Raw genomic sequence first — 24947 nt, forward strand, 5'->3', positions numbered from 1 at the left:
GCGAGGAGACGGTCACCTTTTAGTTTAAGGGAGGAGAGGCAGTCTAACTGTTGAACTCTCACTTCCTTTAACTTGAAGAGGCTGCTGCTGCCTAAGTAAAAAAACTCACCAAAGATAAAGTGGCTGATGCTGCTAATTTGGAACCTGCTTAAGACAAAATTGCGAGACCATCTAAAACCTTCAAATGGGTACTTGACAGTTGACTGCCTCTGATCCCATGGGTTTAATATAAGACTCTTTCGTTTTCTGACTATTAGCGTAGAGGAGTAAAATGAGAATCTACAGTGTGGGCATTAAGTCTGACTTAACAGCTCTAGTTAGACAGATGAATTATGAAATTTAACATGGACCGTTAGCCACATCAGTAAAAACATGCCACATTAGACACACCTTGAATTGAACTAAAACGTACAAAAAAGGAAAGGTCATCCATCCTACTGTGCGTTCAAGATTCTAATGAATTACATGGGATCATGAGCTGCAAACATGAAAATCCACTGAGATCAGTTGGCTTAAATGCTTAAACTTAGGATGATCAAAGAAAAATGGATTTTATAGGGACTGGAAAATCAACGATTTTATAGGATCTTGGACATTCATGTGTTACAAATTTAGAATAAGAACATGAAGATCAAGATTTTTGAAGTTTAATCGCGTGAGATTTGTACAAGACGATGAATCGTTTATTGAGAAAAGGGAACATGGTTCCTCCATTACACATTCATCTAAACATGATCCGATCCATTTATACCTTCGCCTTTTTTATTTGGGAGTGGCACGAAAAGTCATGTGGGACGGCTGTCTCGGAATTCATAAATTACGGGGCAGGCCCGTTACCGTATGACTATAAAGGGTGCGCGTAATTTCTTCAATTTTAAAATCCACGAATTTACTGTGGACTGTGGTGAAAGATCCACGGTAAAACCTATAATTTATCGGATTTTAAATCCAAGATACATACTTGGGATTTAAAATTGGAGAGGGGATGTCTTAAATCCAAAGTTCCTTCTATGATCCGGACCAATCAAACGTCCCACTAAAGTCCTTCCGCTTCGGTTGCAGGGAAGGAAGGCCCCTGTCTTCGTTTTTCTCTTTTGCCCGGCGCTTCTGCCACTACGGGCTTTCTTCGTCACGACTTCCCGTCGTCCACCGTCGCACGATTTTTCTGGTTGACTTCATCCACATCTGGACATCTTTCCGGGATCTGGATTAGGTTAGTTTGAGCTTTATGCTTCCGTGTCGTCATTTTCGCCGACCTCTCTGATGCCAGAATCAGGCGATTGCTCTGCTGTCGATCTCGGCGTGCAAACGGGATCGGACATATTAATCTGCGCAGTGTTTTTAGGTTTGCGCAAGATTTAGGAGGTCGTGAGGTGCAGTGACCTCCTTTCGGTGAAGGTGATGGATTCTCAAAGCGGTAACTGTTCTATTCTGGTTGTTGCTTGTGGCATTTAGATCAGGTCAATGTGCGTCTTCACAATCTTTCTTTTCTGTGGGATCCAGATTGACTATTGACGCTATTTTTTATTGTGATTTCGTGTTTGCTAATGAAACCTGCCTGAATTTTGGCATCCTGCTAAGTTGCCAATTGTCATGGTGTTTGGTGTGTGATATTCGCCTGGAAAAGACTGAATGCGGTTTTATTGTTCTTGATTCTTCTTACATTTCGAATTATTTTATATCGTTCAGCAATGGATGTTGCTTCCACGAGATCACGGGGTGGGTTGTCCGCCCGTATACAGATAGCCTCTCACGAAGATTAGATTGTGTTTCTGGATACGGAGTCTTGTGATGGTTTTGTCACTTCACTGATTAGCACAAGGTGGCAACTATTTTTTAGTGCGTGGGCTGTTTCTTATAGTAACCTTTAACGCATGGCAGTAACTAGAATTTCTCTTAGACTTGAACCCATAGCTGATGATAGAACTAGAATAGAAATTTTTTGTTTCCTGCTTACACGGGCCCATATCCTTTCTTTTCTATCAATCTACTGCCTTGCTGGAAAACAAAACGACTATTCTCTGTGCGTTACAAGAACGATCCATCCGAAGCAGACAATGGCTAAGTTCCATAAAGAGATGGCCGTAATTTTTGTTTTCTCGGCCATGTTTTTCCGATTGACTGTTTGAGATTATCGAGTCATCTAAATGTGTTTCCTCTGTCTGCCTCTTTTTGAAGCGTCTCTAGTTTAAGAGGATTGTCATGGGTATGGTGCCCTTGTGAGTTTGCCCTCCATATTCATTACGTTTACATGTCTTCTACAGTTGGCCGTCCAGGAGACACCTCTATAGTTGTTATTGTTCTGGAGACGGACGAGGTCTACATTATCGCCAGCTTGTCGACCAGGAACGACACTCAGGTTATTTATGTGGATCCAACAACCGGTAATTTATGCCACACTGCCAAGAAGGGCCATGATCTCTTTGTTTCTGAAAGCGAAGCTTTGAATCATATCACCGATGGATCGAGATGGCTTTGCAAGAGCACGACACATGCTAGAGCAATTATGGGTTATGCGGCACTTGGAAACACTGGGATGCTTCTTCTTGCAACGAAGGTCACTGCCACCATTCCGAATATGCCTGGCGGTGGATGTGTATACACTGTCTCAGATAGCGAGTGGATTAAGTTCCAGCTCCAGAATGCATACCTACAAGGTAAAGGGGAACTGAAGAACATACAGGAGTTGGCAGAGCTTGACATAGACGGGAAATACTATTTCTCCGAAACACGGGATATCACTAGACCTTTCCCAAGCAAATATTCAGTACAGAGTCCAGACCTGGAATTTGTCTGGAACACTTGGTTGTCGTTGCCGTTCAAGAACATTGGGCTTCCTCAGCATTGTGTAGTCCTTCTGCAGGTTTTTCTTCATCTTCGAGCATCTATTTTTCCTATTTTTGACCTAAATGTCTTGGTACAACTTTGCTGCTTTTGATGTAACTGGATAGGCTTATGCTTGCATATACCTAATTTAGCTAGATTGGATTGAAGGTGCACACACCTAGCACAAAATGTGATCCTTAGTATTGTTTATTGCATGCCTCCGAAACTATGCACACCAACATGGAATATACTGGTCACTCGTGCAGTGTCTTTCTTATTTTGCTTGATTATGGCTTTTTATCTCTGGGCATTTGAATTCCTCTATGACTGGGTAGCAATTTACATGTGTCTTTCAGATAGCAGTATGGAAATACAAGCTTCTCCGTTTGTTATGTCAGACGGAAGTAAGCCAATGCTGACTGTTAATGTAGCTGTTACCAGGCTTTTCTGTATAAGATTAATTTTGCCTTCTGAAAATTAAAAAATGATCTCTGGTGTTTGTGGCCAGTGTTTGTTTTATTAATTTCTGAGTTTGCATTCTTTCAGGCATTTAGCCCACAATATACAGACTTTTGACTTATTCTTTTCCTGATTTTGGGGAAAGGACCTGGGATACTATGTATTCCTGCTCATGATTGCACCCTCATTTGATGTACCTTTTTTGGGTTCTTGATAAATTGAGGATATATTTAATGTTATAAACTGTTTTATCAGAGGCTACAGTATTTTTTCTTTTCAAAATTTCGAACTCGTATTTTCTTCATTTTCTAGCTTCCACTTCCATTAAGGTTAACTGTGCGCTAGTAGCAGTGTAATGGTTATTATGGTCTCTCTCTTTCCGATTCTACTGTGAACCTTACTTTAATAATTTGATGACTTGGTTGGTCTGTATGTCCATATAGAAACTTGTCCCAGACATGCATGTTTGTCCTTTATTTGTTACATAATTTTGGCATTGCTAGTCTCGTCTTGATGCTGACATTTATCTCATATGCAGTTGCCATTCTTAACTCATCCTGTTTTAACATTTCCAGGATTTCCATTTGAGGTTCAGCTGAATTAGCTTGTCAATGCCATATTCATGTTACATTTCTTCCACTTTTCATACAGGGATTTGCAGAAAGTAGATCGTTTGGAGTTTCTAATCAGCGAGAGCTTACTGTTGCTCTTACTGCACGAAGAAGTAAACTTCATCCTGGCACTCGTTACTTAGCACGCGGCTTAAATGCATGTTTTAGTACAGGTATGAAATGCTAACTGGCTGTTCTTCTACAGCTTTTGTGGATTTATCATTACCAACATAAAGAGGGCTGCCGATTGTAAATATGCTTGACTGTAAGCCCTAGAAGTGAAAGTAACTGTTTCTCTCTCAATAAAAGTATACAAGTTGTCAGTTCCTGTGTTTCTTCATATTTTTCAGGTTTCTTATACTTGATATTGTCCTCCAATTTTTATTTGGTTAGCATTAATGGGTCAGCTCATATTATCTCAGATTGACTTTGCAGGGTAATACACTTTTCTTGCTTTCTTTTGGTTCTCATTTTGAACACTGTTTTTTAACCTTTTCTGCAGATAAATTTTATACATTTTCTGCTTAGTAATCCTATGTGTCAAATGATGACCTTGAAGTTATCTGTCCATGGTATGGTGGCGTATTTGCATGATAATCATATAGAGGCAGTGGATCCAGTTCCTGAGAAATACCTTCCTGCAAGACCCATTGTTGGCAGGCAGATGTGGTTCAGTCATTTCAGCAATAACAAGCTGGATTAACAATGTTATTATTCTAAAGAACATTGTAGCTCCGATCAAAGACAGTTAACATGGAAATCTGGTCCTACTTTCCATTAAGGCTGGTTTTAGGGGCCAGGTTTGGAACAAGGATGAGAATGGAGTTGGATGCCACTATTGTGGATGGCGCATCTCCACTCCCTTCTCTTAATATGCTTGCTTCCCTACAACCATCCAAAGGAATGCAATCGGTTATGACTTTAAATTATTAAATACTTATTAAACTGTGGATTAGAAATCTGGTTTTGTATGATTTTCTTAATGTGCATCTGTGACAATTCCATGTCTACCTTCTGCATCATTTATTAAGTTATTTATATTGTTGTATCAAAATCATCACTGTAGGAAAAGTACCTTTTGCTTACTGTATCTGTCTTGTATTAATTTGCCAGTTCATCCTTTACATCATTGCATAGTATTTGGTGAATTTAAAGAAAATGATTAGGGCTGTGGAATTGATGTTACATTTATGCAACTTTTATATAGGTAATGAAGTAGAGTGCGAGCAACTTGTTTGGGTCTCAAGGAATGCTGGGCAAAACGTCCCATTTAGCAGATATATTTGGCGAAGAGGGACTATCCCCATATGGTGGGGTGCAGAGCTGAAGATGACTGCTGCTGAAGCAGAAATATATGTTGATTCCAGGAATCCATATAGAGGGAGTTTGCAGTATTATCAGCGGCTAAGTCAGCGATATGGTTCCAAAAACTTGGATACAGCAGTGAATATCAGCCAAAAGAAAACTATTGTCCCCATTGTCTGTGTTAATTTACTTAGAAGTGGTGAAGGAAAGCCCGAATCGATTTTGGTACAGCATTTTGAGGAGTCCCTTAATCATATAAGATCTACTGGAAAACTACCGTACACACGGATCCATCTAATAAATTATGATTGGCATGCCAGTGTTAAATATAAGGGAGAGCAGCAAACAATTGAAGGTCTCTGGAAACTTCTTAAAGGACCCACTGCAGCTGTCGGGCTTTATGAGGGGATGTATGTCTCTTCACTACGTCAAGGTGAGGGTTATCAAGGTGCAGTAATTCGCTGTGAGGACTCTCCAGGTGCATTCTCTTTAAGCTCTTTTCAAAATGGGGTAATTCGTTACAATTGTGCTGATTCTTTGGACCGAACCAATGCGGCCAGTTATTTTGGAGCACTTCAGGTTCTTGTTGAGCAATGCAGAAGGTTAGGGCACTCCCTTGATTTTAGTGGTAGTTTAGACTTTCAATTAGGTAATAGGTTTTCCAGCCAGGGGAATTCGGGTGCATATGCTGGTCCTTTACCACCTGGTTGGGAGAAACGTTCTGATGCAGTAACTGGAAAAACATACTATATAGATCACAATACACGAAGAACTACATGGGAGCATCCGTGTCCAGACAAACCATGGAAGTGGTTTGATATGACGTTTGAAGAATTTAAAAGATCTACACTACTCTCTCCGATCACTTTGCTTGCTGATCTTTTCCTACTTGCTGGTGATATTCATGCAACTTTATATACTGGATCTAAGGCTATGCATAGTCACATCCTACACATATTCACTGAAGATTCTGGAAAATTCAAACAATTTTCTGTCGCACAGAATGTGAAGATAACTCTCCAAAGAAGATATCAGAATGTGATTGTAGACAGCTCAAGGCAGAAACATTTTGAGATGTTTCTTGGAATGAGGCTCTTCAAGCATCTTCCCTCAGTCCTGAGACATCCTTTAAAGGTAGTTTTGTCTTTTCTTTACCTGTATTTTGGTAAATATGAGTCAAAATGCTACTATTTGTCTTACTTTTGCAGCATATTGACTAAATCTTTGTGATTTATGTTAGAGGAAATTAATCTAACAAGTGTTATAGAGCAGTAGTTGTTTTGTCGACTTTATTGGATGTATTACAAAATCCAAAAGGCCAAGAACTGTCTTAAAGCTTCTTTTCCTCACCAGAAATTTTTATCCCACCTACTTTTCCATTTCTGGCGTAATCAAGGCAGTGTTGTATGTATGGTGTGTGGTACGATACAGAGCCGTATTCGTACAATATGTATTGTCTCTTTTTGAATTTGCGATGTGATACACCACTCGTATCTTAAATGGTGGGTGTATCACAATGGTATCGTACATCCGATACATACCCTGTATCATACAATGTGGGCAATATGCCCCGTATCACAAAAATGGAGGCTGACCACCTTTTTTTTCAATTTGGATTTAAGAAACCCCCTCTACCCCTCATTTCTGAACACTTTTAAGAGTTGGAGGAGGGAGAGTTTTGCCGGTTTCGAGGAGAACTTGCCGATTTAAGGAATCAAAGAAGATGATAAAAACTATGAATGAATATTTTCATTTGTTATTGGCATTAAATCGAAGTATTTAGTATGGAACAATTTCATATTATGATGTGATGTACCTTGTCTCTTGGTGTGTTATGGCTTATTAATACATTAGATTATGTTATGTCATTGTTATGTTTCTTGTTGTGTTAGATCATGTTGTTTTATCATATGAATAAATGTCCATGACTTCATAGCCACATAAGCCTAAATTTATGTATTACATGTTTTTTTATTAAGAAAACATATTTTTCTTGATTTTTCTATATTATATATTTTTTGAATTAAAAAATTAAAACTTATGATATGTTTACAATACTATATGATACTTTACAATACAATGTATCTATGGGCTGACTGATACGGGCTACGGTATGCTTTTTACAACATTGAATCAATGTACTATTGCTGAGAATGACTATACTATTCTTTGGTGATCGGAGTTTTGTTTGCAATGGTGCCATGTAGAAAATAAATTTAAAGCACTCTATATAATAGAATAGAAAGGATATCTATACTTTGCTGGTTTGAGATTTATCTCACAGTGGCATGTAGAGGAATAAACTTAAGTCAGTTCATGCAATAGAATAGGAAGGAAATTTATCTTTTTTTCTCTTCTAGTATTAAGAAAGTTTATAGAAAAAAAAAATTTCTAATAGTGATTATTGTTTTTTCCTTTCATTCTTATGTCTGAAATCCGAATATACATATTTGGAGTTTATGATGCAGTAGATAGGTATTAGGTTGTTACTTGTTGCTAACAGGATGTAGAACTGATGTGTATGTGTGTGCATGTTACAGCAGAAAGTGTAGCTCTAGCTCTAGGTCATATAAGCTCACTGTTGATATTTCTATATTCCAAGATATGCCTACTATAATAAATCACAAAAAACTGTGGGGGCTATTTTCTTGCATGAGAAATAAATTTATTCTGAATTTGGTGAGTCTGAAGGAGATCTACCTTGTATTTTCTTGTTATACCTGCAAGATGACACTAGAATTCACAGAATTGACCTTGTTCAACAATAGAAGTTTAATATGGAGGGCGATGTTAATTGCTACTCCATTGTCCATGGTTCTGAATCAGATTTTCCTGTGTATGATCAGAGTTGCCAAAAATCTTATGGAATGATGATTACCTGTTGACAGGCTGGTTGTTTTTACAGGGATATTTTTTAGATGCACATGTTTGTGCTCTTTTGTTATTGTTGTCAGTGGAGGTGAACTCGGGCCAATCTCTTGTTGGATACTTGAGGAATACATCAATAGTGCCCTTGAGAGCTTGTCATATCATGCCATAATAGACAATAGCATTAATGTGTGCATGTTTTAGGCAGGCACATTGTATCCCTCCTATTAGCTAAGCATCAGAAAAATAATTATGGAACAAAATACAATACCACATTGATTTTTTATGTTCTACTTTTGCTTGTTTAGGGCTTCCCTTTCTGTAGTTCAATGCTCAAATTTATTTTCGTCTAGAGGCATTCACATATTTGGTTTTTCATTTCTTGATATATGTGACACTTTAAACACATATTATTGTTACCGACCTATATCCAGCTCTAGGTAACTTAGCCTATTGTAGTTGGTAGAAGTCTAAAGATGCAAATAGATGGACTTTCATGATTGCAAATTGCTGGATAATACTGTCTGAGACCCTTGGTGTCTGTTGTGAGTTCATTTTTTCCTTATCCTTTTTTAGCAGTTGACATTTTCTGTCTGCTTTTTTGGGTCTACATGAAATGATTGAACCAATGTTTTTTTCTGCTTGGGCCTTCTTCTTGTTATAAGACTTCCTTATTTAACATAGGTATCGTCAAGGTCACCTGCATGCATTTTGAAGCCAATTGTGAACATGTTTCCTGGTGCTAATGATGGAGCTGATCTTCTCAGTTTCAGGAAAAAAGATCTAATCTGGGTAAGTAATTCAATCTTGCTCCCAAGTGCTAGGTTAACGTTTATCATGTGGGTGTGCTTGCCCTCTTGAATATAGATATTTTTAAGTGTACATGAAATCCCATTGTTGCCTATCATATGTGCTGAAGTGAATGTATCATAAATTCTCAGGTCTGCCCACCTGCTGCAGACATTATTGAAGTTTTTATTTTCCTTCAAGAACCTTGCCATGTTTGTCAGCTTCTCCTGACCATTTCACATGGAGCAGACTCCTCCTCTTATCCGGCTCTAGTTGATGTCCGAACAGGTTGCAGTTTGGATAAGCTTAAGCTTGTGCTCGAGGTGGGTAGTTATTTGTCAGGCTGATGATTTTCTTCATGCCATTTATGTACATTCGGACCATCTTTTTCTGTTGATGAAGCTGTGTTTCACTGGTTGTACTGGTTAGTTCTGTCGTGTCCTTTTTCATTCTTCATCTTATGTAGTTGTTACTGTGTCCAGAATATGGATGGCTGGAATGCAAAACAATTGATGGCTGTCAATTTTGCTATTGCAGGGAGTAACTATACCACAATGTCCAAATCGAACAAATATGGTGATACCTTTGACGGGTGCAATTGATTCAGCTGATATGGCTGTCACAGGTGCAGGTGCACGGCTTCAATCACAAGAGAAGCCTTCCACCTCATTGTTGTATGGTTTTGAAGAATTGGAGGGAGAGTTGGATTTCCTTACTCGTGTTGTTGCTCTTACATTTTGTCCTGTGTCTCCTGGAAGAATTCCTTTAACCCTTGGTGAGGTATAAAGCTGGAATTACAATGGTCAATTAGTTGTTTATAGCTGTTTATGCAATCTAATATTAGTTCATAATTGGTTGCATGAATGTCAAAGATGTTCTTGTGGCATAACCCCTTGTTTTTGGTGCCTGCTATTATCATACACAAAGTTGTAAATACAGAGATAAAAAATTAAGTTCTTTATGCATACATCGTGAAGATTTATTAAAGAACTAGTCAGTTAACATTTTCTTCTTTGGCATAAGCTAGGTCACAACCATCTTAGAAGTTAGAAACAGTATTCTAATATCACCTGTGTCCTTTGGGAGTCTTTTCATCATATGAAATGACTAAGGTTGTGTCTTTTTTGCTTTATTTAGTGTTTTTTATGAACACAGTTTATGTTTGACCGTCAATATTTGTTTTCTTTCTGTCTTTGTAATGACTACCATGCAGTTGGATTGGTGATAGCCTGATAGACCTTCTGGTCTTTGCAGATCGAGGTACTTGGAGTTGCTCTTCCTTGGAAAGACATCTTTGCTAAGAAAGGCCCCTATTTGAAGTTTCTTGAGCTTGAAGACAAAAGTCAAAATAGCACTAACCCATTTTTGTCTGGCTCAGACATCATTGTCTCTGATACATCATCATCCAAGCAAAATTCCTCGGTTCTCTCATCAACAAGTGTGTCATTACCCCATGGATTAGATCTTCTAACTGGGGATTTTGTATATTCACAGCCATCTCCTGAGCCAGAGGTGCAGGAGGTTACCCACGAGGTTGGTTCTGGTGGTCTTCTTGATTTCTTTCTAGATGGAACCAATGAGGAAAAGCATCCTGAACAGCAGTGCAGGTTATCTTCTTCGCAAGTTGCAACATCTGAAAATGAAACTGCAAGAAAGCATTACTTGAGTTATGTTAGAAAGCTATGTGGTCCAGATATGGTAATAAATGTTAATTCCGTATAATGTCATTATGTTTTATAAATACTTGCTTTCACCTTTTATGAACATGATTAGTCAATCTCCTTTACATGGAATTTTAGTGTGTCGTCTTGGAATCTCTTTGTTCTTAAGTAGTATAAACATTAGGGTGAGGCACAGTTTAATTATTTTAGATATCATAAGATACATTTATGGTACATATCATAATTATGGGCGAAGCAGACATGTCAGACCTCTGAGTCTAGTTTTGAGGTCAAGACATTCAGTAAATGTCTTGCATCCTCTGTTATGGCACGATATGGGTGTTTCTTGCATTATTGTTTTGAAACACAAATGAGAAAATTTGTTTCTCTTTGTGCTTAAAGTTGCATAAATTCCTTAAGGCTGAATATTAAGTTTGTCATGAAAGACATTGATACACATTTAAATTTTAAAGTTAAAAATAAGAAATAAAATTTAGGCTGATCTCATGCGACAAATATTTGAGCCTTCATAGTCTTCTGGATAGGATCATATGTCTATCCTTCAAAATAAAAAAACTTCAAGTTTTATGAGCACAAAGCTTGAAAACTCCATCCAAGGAGTAAGTCATGCACAACAACACTTATTTATTTGACACTGTTTAAGGATTGGATAATTTAAGTGGTCAATTTTAATTATTTCTTTGAAAACGTGCATGTTGTAGGTAGCACATACTTGTTACTTTGTTATGTTTATGTAACTCATTGTGTCTATTATCATTTATGAAATGTTTAATGCATTTGCCGTATCATGCATTTTAATCGTTTTATTGTTATAAGTTAATAGTTATAGGCTTTCCATGGAGAGAAAGATGTTTCAGTTGTTTCATTAATTTTAGCCATTGCTCTAGGCTCAACTAACTGTCTAGGCTGCACCTAATTCATTTAACAGCATAATATATATATATATATATATATATATATATATATATATATATAAAATTCAGTAGAGACTCGGGCTTTTTGAGAATCTTTATGTGACTGTATATATGTTGACGTATGTGGCTATATATAATAACACATAGTATTGCATTTAACTTAGGTAATGATTCAGCTCGATACTGATCCAAATATTCATTCTTGTGAATTTCAACCAACCCCTTTGTTAATTTTAATTTGTATGTGAAAAATGGGCTCAAAACCTGGATACGAGGTAGTAAGATATTTAGGTGTGCATAGTCATCAAGCTTAAGATATTTAGGTGTGCATGGTCATCAGCTCTCTCAAAATCTTATAAAACTATTTTTCCTGCTATCTTCAATGGATGATCTTTTGCATATTTTATTGTCAAACTTTTTCTTATTGAATAGTCAATAAGGATTGCATTGAAAGCTTGTTTGTACAATCAGTGAATATGTATGTCTGTGATTTTCTTTTGGAGGGAGGGGGGAGTATGGGCATCGGATTTCTCTTATTTGTGTTGTCTTGGTAGCTCTTGTATCTGTTCTTCTGTCACTTACACCTTGAGGGATGCGCCTGTGGCCATTAACTTTGCAGGCGAGGAAACCAGATTTTTTGCAGGCAATGAAACTCGAAATTGAACGGTTCTTACTGAATTTATCTGCCGCTGAAAGGGATAGAGCTCTTTTGTCCATCGGTGTTGATCCTGCAATGCTAGACCCAAACAGACTGATCAGTCTTTCTTATATTGGTCGATTGTGCAAAGCTGCAAATAATCTTGCTTTGTTGGGACATACTGTCTTCGAGGATAAGATTGTAGCTTCCATTGGATTGGAGACACAGGAGGATTCCACTGTAGATTTCTGGAATATAGCTAGAATTGGAGAATACTGTGTATCCTCTGGTTGTGAAGTCCATTTTGATGCACAAGACCATTTGCGCCCTTCTGAGCTTCCTTTTTCAGGTTCCACGGCAATACTGACATGTTCTATTTGTCAAAAAAATGTATGCAAAGTTTGCACTGCTGGCAGGGGAAGCACATTACTGGTAAACCGCAATCAATCGGGGCCAACACAGTCCAATGGTTTGTCTAGCCCTGGTGGATCTAGCCATGGTGGATCCAGCCATGGTGGCCAAAGTGATGGAAGTATGATTAGTCGTGCACCGATTCTTGATGGCATCTTGTGTAAATCGTGCTGTCCTGATATTGTTCTTGATGCATTGGTTGTGGACTATGTTAGGGTTTTGGGCAGCTTAAGAAGAAGGTCACGTGCAGATAATGCAGCAATGCAAGCCCTAAGTAGGGTGTTGGATGCTTGTGTTGGGGGCCATTCATTCGGCATAAAGCACGAACTTGGACATCAACAAGGTGCTGAAGTAAGCAGAATGCAGTTAAAGAATTTACTGAACCAAGAGGAGTCACTTGCTGAGTTTCCATCTGCAGGTTTTCTGTATTCGGTAAAATTTTCAAGCTCAATTAATATTGTTATTGAATGGTTTGGTGAAGTAATGATCCATTCCTGATTATGGGTTCTTGGTATCTTTTTGCTTGCTTATTTTCCTTGTGAGTTGGGGTCTTCTCAGCGCCATTGTTCTTGTTGTATTTTATGACAATTGAAATAGTTCTCCCTTAGATGGTGTCATTTTATTTTCTTGAACTTTCTATTACCAGGTTCTCAGGTTCTACCTAATTTGTTAAACCAATGTTCCTTATGTTACTACATGCTCAATATCAGGCTTACAAAAATTCTAGTTTTTTTGAAGCCTGAGCTGTAGTTCTGTGTTTCCTTTCTAGGCTATCCAAATCATCTTTGACACTAGCACTCTTCCTAAGTTCTGGTATCTCTGTTGAATTTGTATTTCTTATTTTCTGATGGATGTCATCATTAGAACAAAACTAAGTGAAACAGGAGATGAGTAATCATCCACTAATTTATGAATGAGTCCATGTAGTACTTTAGGAAAGTAAAAGTTGTATTCACATTCTACTTATTCTCTTCAATTACTTTTAATTGTTTGTACTTGCAGTTATCTGTTCCCTTCTAGGGCACCCTCACTAGTTATGTAAGGAAAACTCTAAAGCCTAGTGCTCAAAAATTTTAGATTCAGTTTTTCCTTAAAAAATAAAATTCTTGGATAAGCCATTTTCAAGTTGTGGTTAGATATGCCGGCCCTATCTGCAGAGCATCAGTACCAATCTTATTGTTTTGAATCTCATTGGTTGGATTTTAGGGTTGTGGATGTTACAAACTGATACTATAGATATGCTTGGTGTCATGGTATGGCATGACATTTCTTGAAAAAGGTATGCAGGGGCGTGTCCAACGATAAAATGCGTAGAGCAGTTGGTGATTTGTAGTGTCAGAAGTGTGGGGTGATTGTAGCTGGAAAAAACATGCTATTTGGCACTCTCAATTTATTTCTTTGTTGCATGACAAATAAACATTTTAAGATATTAAATAGTCAACAACCTTTGTATCTAAATATGGTAAAAGTATGAGAACATTAGCATCTCTTGTATAAATTTCGTAGTTGTCAAACATGAGTTGATGAGTAGTAGTTTTAATTCAGCCAAATGCGCTGCAAATATTCCTAAAGTGCAGACAAGAAGTGTAATATGAACTAATATGTGCTTCCCTGTTTTATGTAGTTTCATGTTTTGTAATAGTTGGTATCCTTTAGTTTTATTGGAATATGAAGCAGGTCACCATAGTCCCCCTTTTATGTGTCTTTTTTTCCTGTTGATTTATGATAGTCCAAAACAAATGTTTTGTTTATTATAATTGTAACAGTGATATTTTCTAAAGGATTTTCTAGGTGGGCATGTCCTGCCCTTGTAAATTTTGAATCTTTGATTGTTTTTTTGTGTATTACAGGTAGAAACGGCAGATGGATCAGCCCCAGCCTTGTCATTGCTTTTACCGTTGGATGCTGGAGCAGCAGGTTCATATTGGCGAGCTCCTTCTGATTCAACAAATGTTGAACTTGCAATTGTTCTTGGCACACTTTCTATCGTTTCGGGGATTATCTTGCTTGTTAGTTCATGTGGTTATTCAACATTTGACATACCTATTGTAAGCATCCACCACTGTGACACCTACACTATGCTTTTGTTCGTGCCAACAACATTTACTTGATATTATAATCAGTAGCAACTATCTTCTAAATGTTTATTTTACATTATTCTCTTATCAAATGAAACTCTGAAGGAAATTGGAAACAGCTCTTTCAGTGTATCATTGGCTTTTTTGTTTGGTGAAAATATATGTTCTATTTGATTGAACAGGTGCATTTGAATTATAGCAAACTAGCATCACATCTGGCTCTTATGTGCTATTATTGTGGTTTGCTGGTGATATGTGGCTCAAAAAGAAAATTGATTCTGATTTTTTTCCAGTTGCGTATTGATCATTCAAATTTCCAGAAATGGCTACATTTTATATGCATGTTAGATTGTTCACCACCTGTCACGTAGGTGCAGAGGTAGGTGTGAGTGTGAGTATGGCCTTCCAAAGAGTTTATGTGCAAGGAATGAGTTCAACCAATCCCATTTTGGGACTGGTTTTCTTTGCACTAACTCTCTCTAATTCTTACCTTTTTTTTTAATCTCATTTTCCTTTTTTGTTTTCCCTTTAAATAACCAACTATCAATGTGGAACTGGTTTAACTTCTCTCTCTCTCTCAATTTTGTGTGTTTCTTTGGGTTTTTGCATATCTGACACCCGACATATTCTATTATGGACCCTTTGCTAATAGATGCTTAGACCACACTTTATGGATAGAAATATGATTTTGCTGAGATCTTACTATAATAGTTTGTTGAGTTGTGAACTGTTATAGGAACTTACATAAGCATAATCATAATCAGGAAATCTAAGTCTTGATTCTTATAAAATTAACTATCTAGATTAAGGTTTGTGAAAAAAATGTCATATGGGTGCGGATCTTAAGCAATATAAAGACAATATCCTCTACTGGCTAACCTAGAGTACACTAGTGCGCATGCACATGGATTGTGTGTTTACTAAGTGTTCATATCATAGTCACAGGTCATACTTTTCCTGGTATGCTTGTCCCTGTGCTAATAAATTTTAAAATTCATGATTTATGATGTTTGCAGTCTACTTTTGCTATTACCTTGGATGCCTTCCCTTATAAATATATTTAAAGAAGCTGTAGTACATTCTGTTGAACAATAGTTTGCATAGCTTCAATGGTTTCAGAAGTGAAAAATGTAGTTCTCCTTACAGGCATTTAAAAATCCCCAAAGAACTGAACAGACATTTAAACAAGAACATTCTATCAAAATTTTCTCTATTAAGGTGAATGTGACATCCTGATCACAACTTTTACTCTTAGGTGCAAGGCTTGTGCAACTATCTTACCCACCACTTTCTGATTGTGTAGGGACTGCTTGCTCATCGCCTTTAAACAATTTATTTTGCTAGTAAACCCCAAGTTTTTGATTTCATCTCACAGGTTCAGGTATGGGCTAGCAATAAGGTCAGTAAAGAAGAAAGATCTTATTTGGGGAAATGGGACATGGGATCCATGGTATCTGCTTCATCAGAATTGTATGGGCCAGAAAGTAGCAATGTTCAAAAGGAATTACCTAGACATGTGAGATTCACTTTCCGCAATCCAGTTCAGTGCCGAATCATTTGGTTGCTGCTAAGTCTTCACCCGCCAAGCTCAAGTTCAGTTATTCTAGAAAAAGGTTTTGGGGAGCTTTCTTTACAAGGCACTATGATGCCCAGTCGCCGGAATTCTTTTGGAGGAAGTGCTCAACATACACCTTGTGTTCATGCCAGACGGATCCTGGTGACAGGGACTCCTGTTAAAAGTGATTCTACACGTGAAGCCTCATTTCACAATTCTGATAAGATTAATCAAAGAGCTTGGTTGGAGAGACCACCACAGTTGGGTCGGTTCAAAGTATGAAATGAACCAATATTTTGGCTCGTGCTTTATTTCAATATGAATTTGTGATTATTGGTCACATACAAAATTAATGTTCTGTTCTTTTAACTTGTTCCAGGTTCCTGTTGAAGCAGAACGGTTGGCTGATAATGATTGCATACTGGAACAATATTTGTCACCTAGTTCACCTGGAGTGGCTGGATTTCGTATTGATGCGCTGAATGTTATAAGACCTCGTGTATTCCATTCACCTACTCCTTTGGATATGGATGCCTCTGACCAGCCTCTTACATATATAGAAGACAGGCATATGTCTAGTGCAGTTTTGTTTATTCAAGTATCTGTTCTTCAGGTAATTTCTCGACTATTCTTTGTTCTATATGGTTATCATTTGATTAGCTCTTATGATGTCTTTATTCCACATGCTTTTACTGTTTGTGCTTTTTATATACACCTACACCTAGGAGCTTTCTGTATCAGGATAACATAGTACTCCTTGTGAGTCTGATTCTGTGGAATGCCCCATTCCAAGTTAATTGAATTTGGCATTCTGCCACAAATGGTGGAATGCCAAGGGATGCCTCTTCTTATGCAAGCAATATAGGCCAAGGCAGGTCTGTGGCATGAAGCGCCATTCCTGGAAAGCAGCTTATCCAGTTCCTTGCACCCTAGGAAGAGGAAGTAAACATATTCTGTGGGTCATACTTTGATGAGGAGGTAGTGCATTTCTTTGTTCCTGTAGCATCAAGAGCTTGAATAGTGGTTTCTTTGGGATGGTGTATAACAGTTCTTTGAACAAGAGCAAAACCTGCATTTAGGGCCTAAGGATGAATTTTCAGTATGCTGGTTCTCAAGAAGAGAATGTAGAGATATGGGCAAAAAAATCCACCCTTGTGGCTTTTATTCCCTACTGATATGTGTAGAAACACGCAGCGGAAGAAGAGAAAGAAAAAAAAAAACACAGGATTTACGTGGAAAACCTCGAAACGAGGTGAAAAACCATGGGGAAGCTCTAACCTAGGGGCAAAACCACAACCCTAGGAGAGAGAAAACTTAATTCACTTAATCAACAATTACAATAAGTGATTAGAATAAAAGAGGGAGGAAGAGAGACCCGCCTAGGGAACCGAGCCCATGGGTACCGGGTCCATATCCGGACCCGGTTCCCTATTACACGGTATTCTAACACTCCCCCTCAAGTTTGGCATACATGTCAAACATGCCAAGCTTGCTAACATTCTTTTCAAATTGAGATGTACATAAGGCTTTAGTTAGAACATCAACAATTTGATCTTCAGACTTCATATAAGGAAGGATCAACTCCTTTGAATCTATGCGCTCCCGTATGAAGTGGCGATCTATCTCCACATGTTTGGTTCTGTCATGCAGGACGAGATTATTTGTCAGGTTAATCGCAGACTTATTGTCACAATACATTTTCATCTTCTTTTCAATTTCAATTCCAATATCTGCTAGAAGAATCTTTAGCCATAACATCTTTGTAACCCCCATATCAACATCCCTGTATTCAGCCTTTAGCACTGGATCTAGAACAGACCTCCTGCCTTTTACTCCTCCATACCACCAGGTTTCCCCCTAGAAAGATGCAGTACCCTGTGGTAGACCTTTTGGTATCCGTGCAACTAGCCCAATCGGCGTCAGAGTATCCTTCAATATTAAGTTTGTCCTGCCGTGTATACAGTAACCCTTTACCTGGGTTATTCTTTAGGTACCCCAACACTCTTTCTGCACTCTTCCAGTGACAATCAGTAGGAGCATGCATAAACTGACTCAACACATTTACAACATAAGTAATATCAGGGCAAGTAAGAGTAAGATAAATAAGCTTACCAACCAGCCTCTGATACCGTCCTTTTCCTTCCTCATCCAGGATGTTACAAGTTTTGATACTTATCTTTGTACCTGACTCCATTGGAGTTAGAAAGGGCCTGCATCCCAGTTTACCTGTCTCTTTCAGGAGGTCCAGAGTGTACTTCCTTTGGCTCATAACAAGCCCTGTCTCTGATCGTGCAATCTCTATTCCCAGAAAGTACCTTAACTTTCTCAGATCTTTAAGGTCAAATTCAGCAGCTAACCTCTCCTTCATCTTCCTTTTCTCTTCTTCATCATCAACTGTGACAATTATATCATCAACATACACAAGAAGAATGCTCACCAAGGCCACATCTCTGCTTAATGAACAGGGTATGATCACCATTTCCTTGTTTGTACCCATTTGTCTTCATTACCACCCTCAGTCTTTCAAACCATGCTCTAGGGGACTGCTTCAGGCCGTACATGGCCTTCTTGAGATGACAGCATTTTCCACTTTGAGCATATCCGAGAGGCATGCTCATATAGACCTCCTCCTCTAGATGGCCGTTCAAGAAGGCGTTCTTGACATCAAGCTGGTCCATGCCCCACTTCTTTTGCACTGCAAGTGCCAAAATAACCCTCACAGTCTTCAGTTTTGCAACAGGAGCAAAGGTTTCAAGATAGTCAATTCCGTATTTTTGGCTGAACCCCTTTACAACCTGACGAGCTTTATACCGTTCCACAGTGCCATCAGGTTTATACTTCACAGTAAACACCCACTTGGAACCAACTAAGTGAGTCCCCTTGGGAATATCGACCACTTCCCAAGTGTTGTTCTTTGCCAAGGCATCCATCTCCTCTGTCATAGCCTGTAGCCATTTAGGATCCTCTCTAGCATCTTCCACACACCTGGGAATCACAGACATAGACAGAGTGGTAATAAAGCATTTGTATTCTTTACTGAGGTTTGAATATGAGACAAATCTCTAAACAGGGTGAAAAGTACATGACTTGGTCCCCTTGCGCATGGCTATGAGAAGCTCTTCATTCATTGGACTTGGTTTATTCGGGGAACTCACAGGATTGGGATTAGTTACATCAACAGTCTCAACCACATCTTTCTCCTTTCTAGTATAAACCTGCCCAAACAAATGATCACGGAATGTGGGCTGATCATCCACAGGCCCCCTTCCACATGACTGTCTTTATCATCTCTGATTGTATCTTCCACACTGTGACTAAGTTTGTAGTCCAAGAAGTCAGTAAACTGAATAAGCTGATTTGGAGAATACTCTTCTACACTGTCCCCTATACACCCCCCCTGAAAAGGATTCACAGGAAAATACGCCTCATGCTCATGAAAGGCAACATCCCAGGAGACATAGATTTTGGAGGTAGTAGGATCAATACATTTATATCCCTTCTGAGTGGAGGAATACCCCAATAAGACAGTTTTGACAGACCGATGGTCAAGTTTCTTGAGGGTGGGACTATGGTTATGAACAAAGCAAACACACCCGAACACCCGAGGAGTAAGAGGCCAGGGGTTATGGGTGGGACTGAGCACAGAGTAAGGAGTACAGCCATTTAACACACGAGTGGGCATACGGTTGATGAGGTGTGCACTAGTGAGGAGAGCATCGCCCCAGTAGCGCTTAGGAACGTGCCTGTGGAACATAATAGCTCGGGTGACATCTAATAAATGGCGTTTTTTTCGTTCGGCCACGCCATTTTGAGAAGGAGTATAACTACAGGACGTCTCATGAACAATACCCTTGCCCCGCAGGAAGTCATCCAGGGATTGGGAGACATACTCCCTAGCATTATCAGTACGGAAAATCTGAACAGAGGTCTGAAATTGATTTTCGACAAAGGCAACAAAATTTTTGACAACGACAGGAACCTCACTGCGTTCTTTCAACAACTACACGAACGTACAACGAGAGTAGTCATCAATCAGAGTCATAAAGTAATGGAAACCACGACAAGTGGGTACTCCCGAAGGACCCCAAACATCAGAGTGAACCAAAGCAAAAAGACGAGTGGTTTTATTGATAGAAATAGGGTACGAAGCCCTAACATGCTTAGCAAACTGACACACTTCACATGTGAAGGAGTCCATGGAAACAGAAGTAAACAACCTAGGAAACAATTTCTTAATCAACTGGAATGGGAGATGTCCAAGGCGCTCGTGCCATCTCATAATGCTAGACCTGTCCTCCACGCCCGTCAACTGTCTGCTAGTGGCTGAGATGAGAGCAGAGGCAACCTGTACGGGCAGTCTATAGAGGCCATCAATAACCGAATCAATCCCAATCTTCTTCCCCGTCACCAAGTCCTGCAGGGTACAATGATCAGCAAAGAAAATGAGATTACAATTGAGTTCTTTGGTGATACTACTGACAGATAACAAATTCCCAGGAATATTGGGAACATGAAGAGCATTATGCAGAAGATATTTATTTAATAAGGACAAACTCCCTTTTCCAACCACAGAGATCGAGGACCCATCAGCCATAGATACGCGTTGCTGCCCTGAAGACAATTTGTACTCTTGAAACATCTTAGGGTTCCCTGTCATATGATGAGTAGCTCCACTGTCAACTACCCAATCACCAAGTAAGGGATTACCTTGATCACTTGTGGCAACAAGAGCTTGGGCTAACTGAGCTCCCTCAGACGTGGAGGCTTCCTTCTTAGTAGTAGATAACCGGCTGATGTAAGCTTGTAATTCCTTGATTTGGTCAGAGGAAAGCTTCAGTTTTTCAACACTAGGAGAGCTAGTATCAGGCACAGGAGGACCCCGCCTACCAGAGGGAGGACGACCATGGGTGAGCCTCTTCTCAGGATGAAGATCCCAACAAAAATCAACTGAATGTCCCAACTTGTTACAGTGACTGCAACGTCGAATAGGACGCTGCCCAGTCCTTGGAGCACGGCTAACAAAAGCAGAGGGTGAACTACCATGACTAGAGTCAATATGCATCACATGACGGCGTTGTTCCTCAGATTCCACCCGGGCATACACCTCCTCAATTCCAGGGGTCTCATCACAGTTGAGAATTTGACTCCTAATGGATTCAAACTCATCACGCAGACCTCCCAGAAAAATAAAAGTGCAGTCCATCCATTCTTTCTGCAAGTACAGTTCATGATCAGAACCACAATTTCAGTCATCATTCACATGATAATCTAGTTTCTCCCATTTAGTCTTCAGGGCTGGATAGAAGGAAGCCACAGACAAGTCACCTTGTTTAAGAGAATAGATGCTGCGTTTACTCTGGTATGTACGCAGGACTCTCTTTTTACAGCCATACATCCTCGCAAGCACAGTCCACATGTCTTATGAGGTCAACTTTCGCAAAATAAGGGGCTGAATATCAGCAGAAACAGAACTAATAATCCAAACCTTAACTTGACTATCTTCCAAAGCCCAGGTCACCCATCCAGGATCAGTTTTACTAAGCGCAGATTTCTCCCCGGTGATATAGGGTAGACGACCGCGACTAGTGATCCCAATTTCAAGCGCAGTAGACCAAGAGAGATAATTGTCTTTGTTCAGCCGAATAGAGGTGACTTGAACAGACAAATTTTCGCTCTTGGTATTGCTGCCTGTGTCAAAGGTAACATCGGTCTTGGAGGTCATATCTTCAGCCTTAACGACCACAAAAAAAATCCAACAGTCAGAGAATACCAGAAAAATGCAGGACCCGAGCGCTGTGGCACTTTGCCTACAATGGAGGACGGGCAGCGGCAGAGCAGTGGGATTTTCGGCAAGCAGGCACAGGGTGGGGAACAGGCCAGGCGATGGCGGGCGGCGTCGAACAGCGAGCTGTGTCGGCGCACCCAGGCGACGTCGGGCGTTGTCAGACCGGCGGACGGCGGCGGCGGGACTTAGAACTCCAGCAAGGTCAGACTTAGGGTTCCAAAAAAAAAAACCCTAAGTCACACATGAACGAAGAAGCCAAAGTGCCAAACAACACGATTTTGGCTCTAATACCATGTAGAAACACGCAGCGGAAGAAGAGAAAGAAAAACAAACACAGGATTTACGTGGAAAACCTCGGAACGAGGTGAAAAACCACGGGGAAGATCTAACCTAGGGGCAAATCCGCAACCCTAGGCGAGAGAAAACTTAATTCACTTAATCAACAATTACAATAAGTGATTAGAATAAAAGAAGGAGGAAGAGAGACCCGCCTAGGGAACCGAGCCCGTCCTCGGTTCCCGTGCCCATGGGTACTGGGTCCATATCCTAACCCGGTTCCCTATTACATGGTATTCTAACAATATGTATTGGTTTTGGATCTCTTTGCATGGTCAGTCATTGTATGAACCTTGAAGAAACTGTAGGCCACATCTGGATCATAAGGGTATGACTAGTGCTTACAGGAGTCATTTGGCAGCAGGGAGCACTCATGAATTTGCCCCAAACTTGGGTTAGATTCGTGGAACACTAGTTCTAATGTTCCATGAAACTCTCCCAATCTTTGGGGTAGATTTATGGGACCCTCACAGATGCTAAACAACCCCTACAAGGCTACAAGGAACTGGGATTTGATGCTAATTCATGTTCATTTAGTCTAGCCCCCTTGTCCACTGTCACATAGTACACTTCAAAAGGTCTGAACTATAGTTTAATAGGGCTTATCTGAATGGTATTTTTCCATGGGAATCTTATTAGAATAATAAAATTCTTCCCATTTCCTTCATATGAAAGAAGCACCATGCCAAGACTTGCTCAAAGGCAATGACTACATCTTCATTCAAAAGAACAATGAAACTAGAAAACAGGAACTGAACTAATTGAGAAGCTTAGTTCTGTGTGTTGGCGTGATTACCACGCCTAGAAATGTTCTAATAAGTTGTAGGTTTCTTGTGCCTTATCCTGTGTGATTTGGTGCAATTCTTTTGGATGCTTGGTCTATCTATGCATTTTTATCCATGTATCTGTGCATGATTGCACACATTTTCAGCAATGATATTTTACATGCACTAGCATCGTATGCAACTGTCCATCCATATACTGAAACTAGCTCTAGAACTTTATTATGAGGATCTTCTTATATAAACATAAAAACTTGATATATCATGAAAATTAAGATATTTGTTAAACATGAATATGAAAAATAACCAAAAATTTGATGGTGCCAACTATGTGTTCTACTTCTACATTCAACAAAGTTGGAAAGTAAAGCGAAAGGGCAATGTCCTTCAATGGAATGAGCTGATTTTTTACTTTGGCATGAAACTTTGGTAATTTCTTTCTAAAAATAGAATGCCAATTGGCAAAATGAGCTGAAGTCCACAAAGTATTGCAAAATTGTCATATAACTTCCTCAAAGCCTTGCGAAGGACAAGCATGATAAGTAGTGCATTTGAGTACACCTTACGAAGGGAAAACTCTCTGCCTCCACTGTCCATCCTTGTCTTTGTGGCTCTTGGAAGAAGTTGGATCTATGATTTAACTCTTTTGCAGGACCAAAGCGGTGAAGTCATAGTTGGAGAATACCGGTTGCCTGAACTGCGAGCAGGCACACCCATGTACTTTGACTTTCCGAGGCCAATACAAGCCCAGAGAATTACTTTCAGGCTTCTCGGTGATGTTGCCGCATTTGCAGACGATCCAGCAGAGCAAGATGACTCGGGCTTTGGAGCTTTCCCGTTGGCTTCTGGGCTCTCCCTGAATAATAGAATCAAGATGTACTATTACGCAGACCCTTATGAGCTTGGGAAGTGGGCAAGTCTTTCTGCTGTTTGACTTCTTTTTTGTTGGTTTCTTGAGGTTTGTGAAATGCGGTGCCGTATTCACATCCTCATTGTCCTAATTGATGTTTTAATTGAAACGGTAGTCTGTGATTGTTAATATTTGATGTATAATTCAAAATCTCCAATGATGCAATAAAAAATATTTTTGTGTATTCCTGCTCTCTCTCTCTCGATAGAGATTGAAAACTTGAAAGTCATCTCGGAGCGTTGCCCGTGTTCCCTTGCACATCATCCATGCTGTATACCATTTTACATGGAAACTACATCATGCACTTCCCCTTTTCCATTTTGTCGCTATTCTTTCTGTCTGTAAGCTAGGGCCAGAGGCCCTCACCAGATTATGCTGGACATACCGGGCACTGAATTCTTGACAGTTGAAGTTGGTAAATCTAACTGAATCACCATGTGGATGGTGCTCTGATTGGCTCTTTTGAATACGGTATTAGACAGAAAAATGATAGCCGATACGAATAAAAAATTTCTTTTGAAGTGGTTACTTTTGATGGGAGTTTGTGTGCAACTTGCAAAAGCCATCTTCTTAAATGGGTTCGGCGAAACCCAAACCACTTGTACCCAACTCGGTTATTTCTCGTCTCACTTACGCCTGTGTGAGTGTGCACGCATGCATGCGTGGGTGTAAAAGTTTCGGGTTCGCAGAAAGACTTCGTTGGGTGTTGAACTCTGTCCTCCTTTAAACTTGAATATCTCAAGTCAAACATTGGACAGAGCTCTTGTTGGCATTAGTCTTTTATATATTAAGCAAACGTTTAATTTATATATATGTTTATATTTGGACCCGATCTGTTCATTTCCAGATCTAATAAAGCCTAACACTGTCCAAACCTTGGAACCTTTTACGTAGACCCGGTTCACTTGCTCTGTACAAGTAACTGTGATGTCTCCGATGATAATCCCGTAAACGTGGGAGAGTAGTTACAAAGGGGGGCGTCTAACAACTACACCTCAA

General features: G+C 39.4%; 1 protein-coding gene across 2 annotated transcripts; it reads left to right on the forward strand.

Moving 5' to 3' along the window:
* Positions 1-1018: 1018 nt before the first annotated feature.
* Positions 1019-24132, forward strand: LOC116262124 (probable phosphoinositide phosphatase SAC9). 2 transcript variants are annotated; one of them, XM_031641224.1, is made up of 13 exons: positions 1019-1417; positions 2265-2863; positions 3937-4069; positions 5104-6335; positions 8754-8861; positions 9011-9181; positions 9396-9638; positions 10113-10556; positions 12074-12934; positions 14353-14550; positions 15956-16411; positions 16515-16748; positions 23691-24132. In XM_031641224.1, exons 1-13 carry the CDS (start codon positions 1402-1404, stop codon positions 23970-23972), a joined length of 4977 nt encoding a protein of 1658 aa, XP_031497084.1. In that variant the 5' UTR covers positions 1019-1401; the 3' UTR covers positions 23973-24132. The 2 variants fall into 2 exon arrangements, with proteins under 2 accessions (XP_031497084.1, XP_031497085.1); XM_031641225.1 differs by having other exon boundaries at positions 1019-1398.
* Positions 24133-24947: the final 815 nt, after the last annotated feature.

This window comes from Nymphaea colorata, chromosome 10 (genome assembly GCF_008831285.2).
Source record: "Nymphaea colorata isolate Beijing-Zhang1983 chromosome 10, ASM883128v2, whole genome shotgun sequence".
In the NCBI taxonomy this organism is placed as follows: domain Eukaryota; kingdom Viridiplantae; phylum Streptophyta; class Magnoliopsida; order Nymphaeales; family Nymphaeaceae; genus Nymphaea; species Nymphaea colorata.

Excerpts from the sequence above, each read along its gene's own strand:
- LOC116262124 (XM_031641224.1), top strand. Across the intron at positions 2,864-3,936 it reads ATTGTGTAGTCCTTCTGCAG|GGATTTGCAGAAAGTAGATC; the intron begins GTTTTTCTTCAT and ends CTTTTCATACAG. Across the intron at positions 16,749-23,690 it reads TTCAAGTATCTGTTCTTCAG|GACCAAAGCGGTGAAGTCAT; the intron begins GTAATTTCTCGA and ends ACTCTTTTGCAG.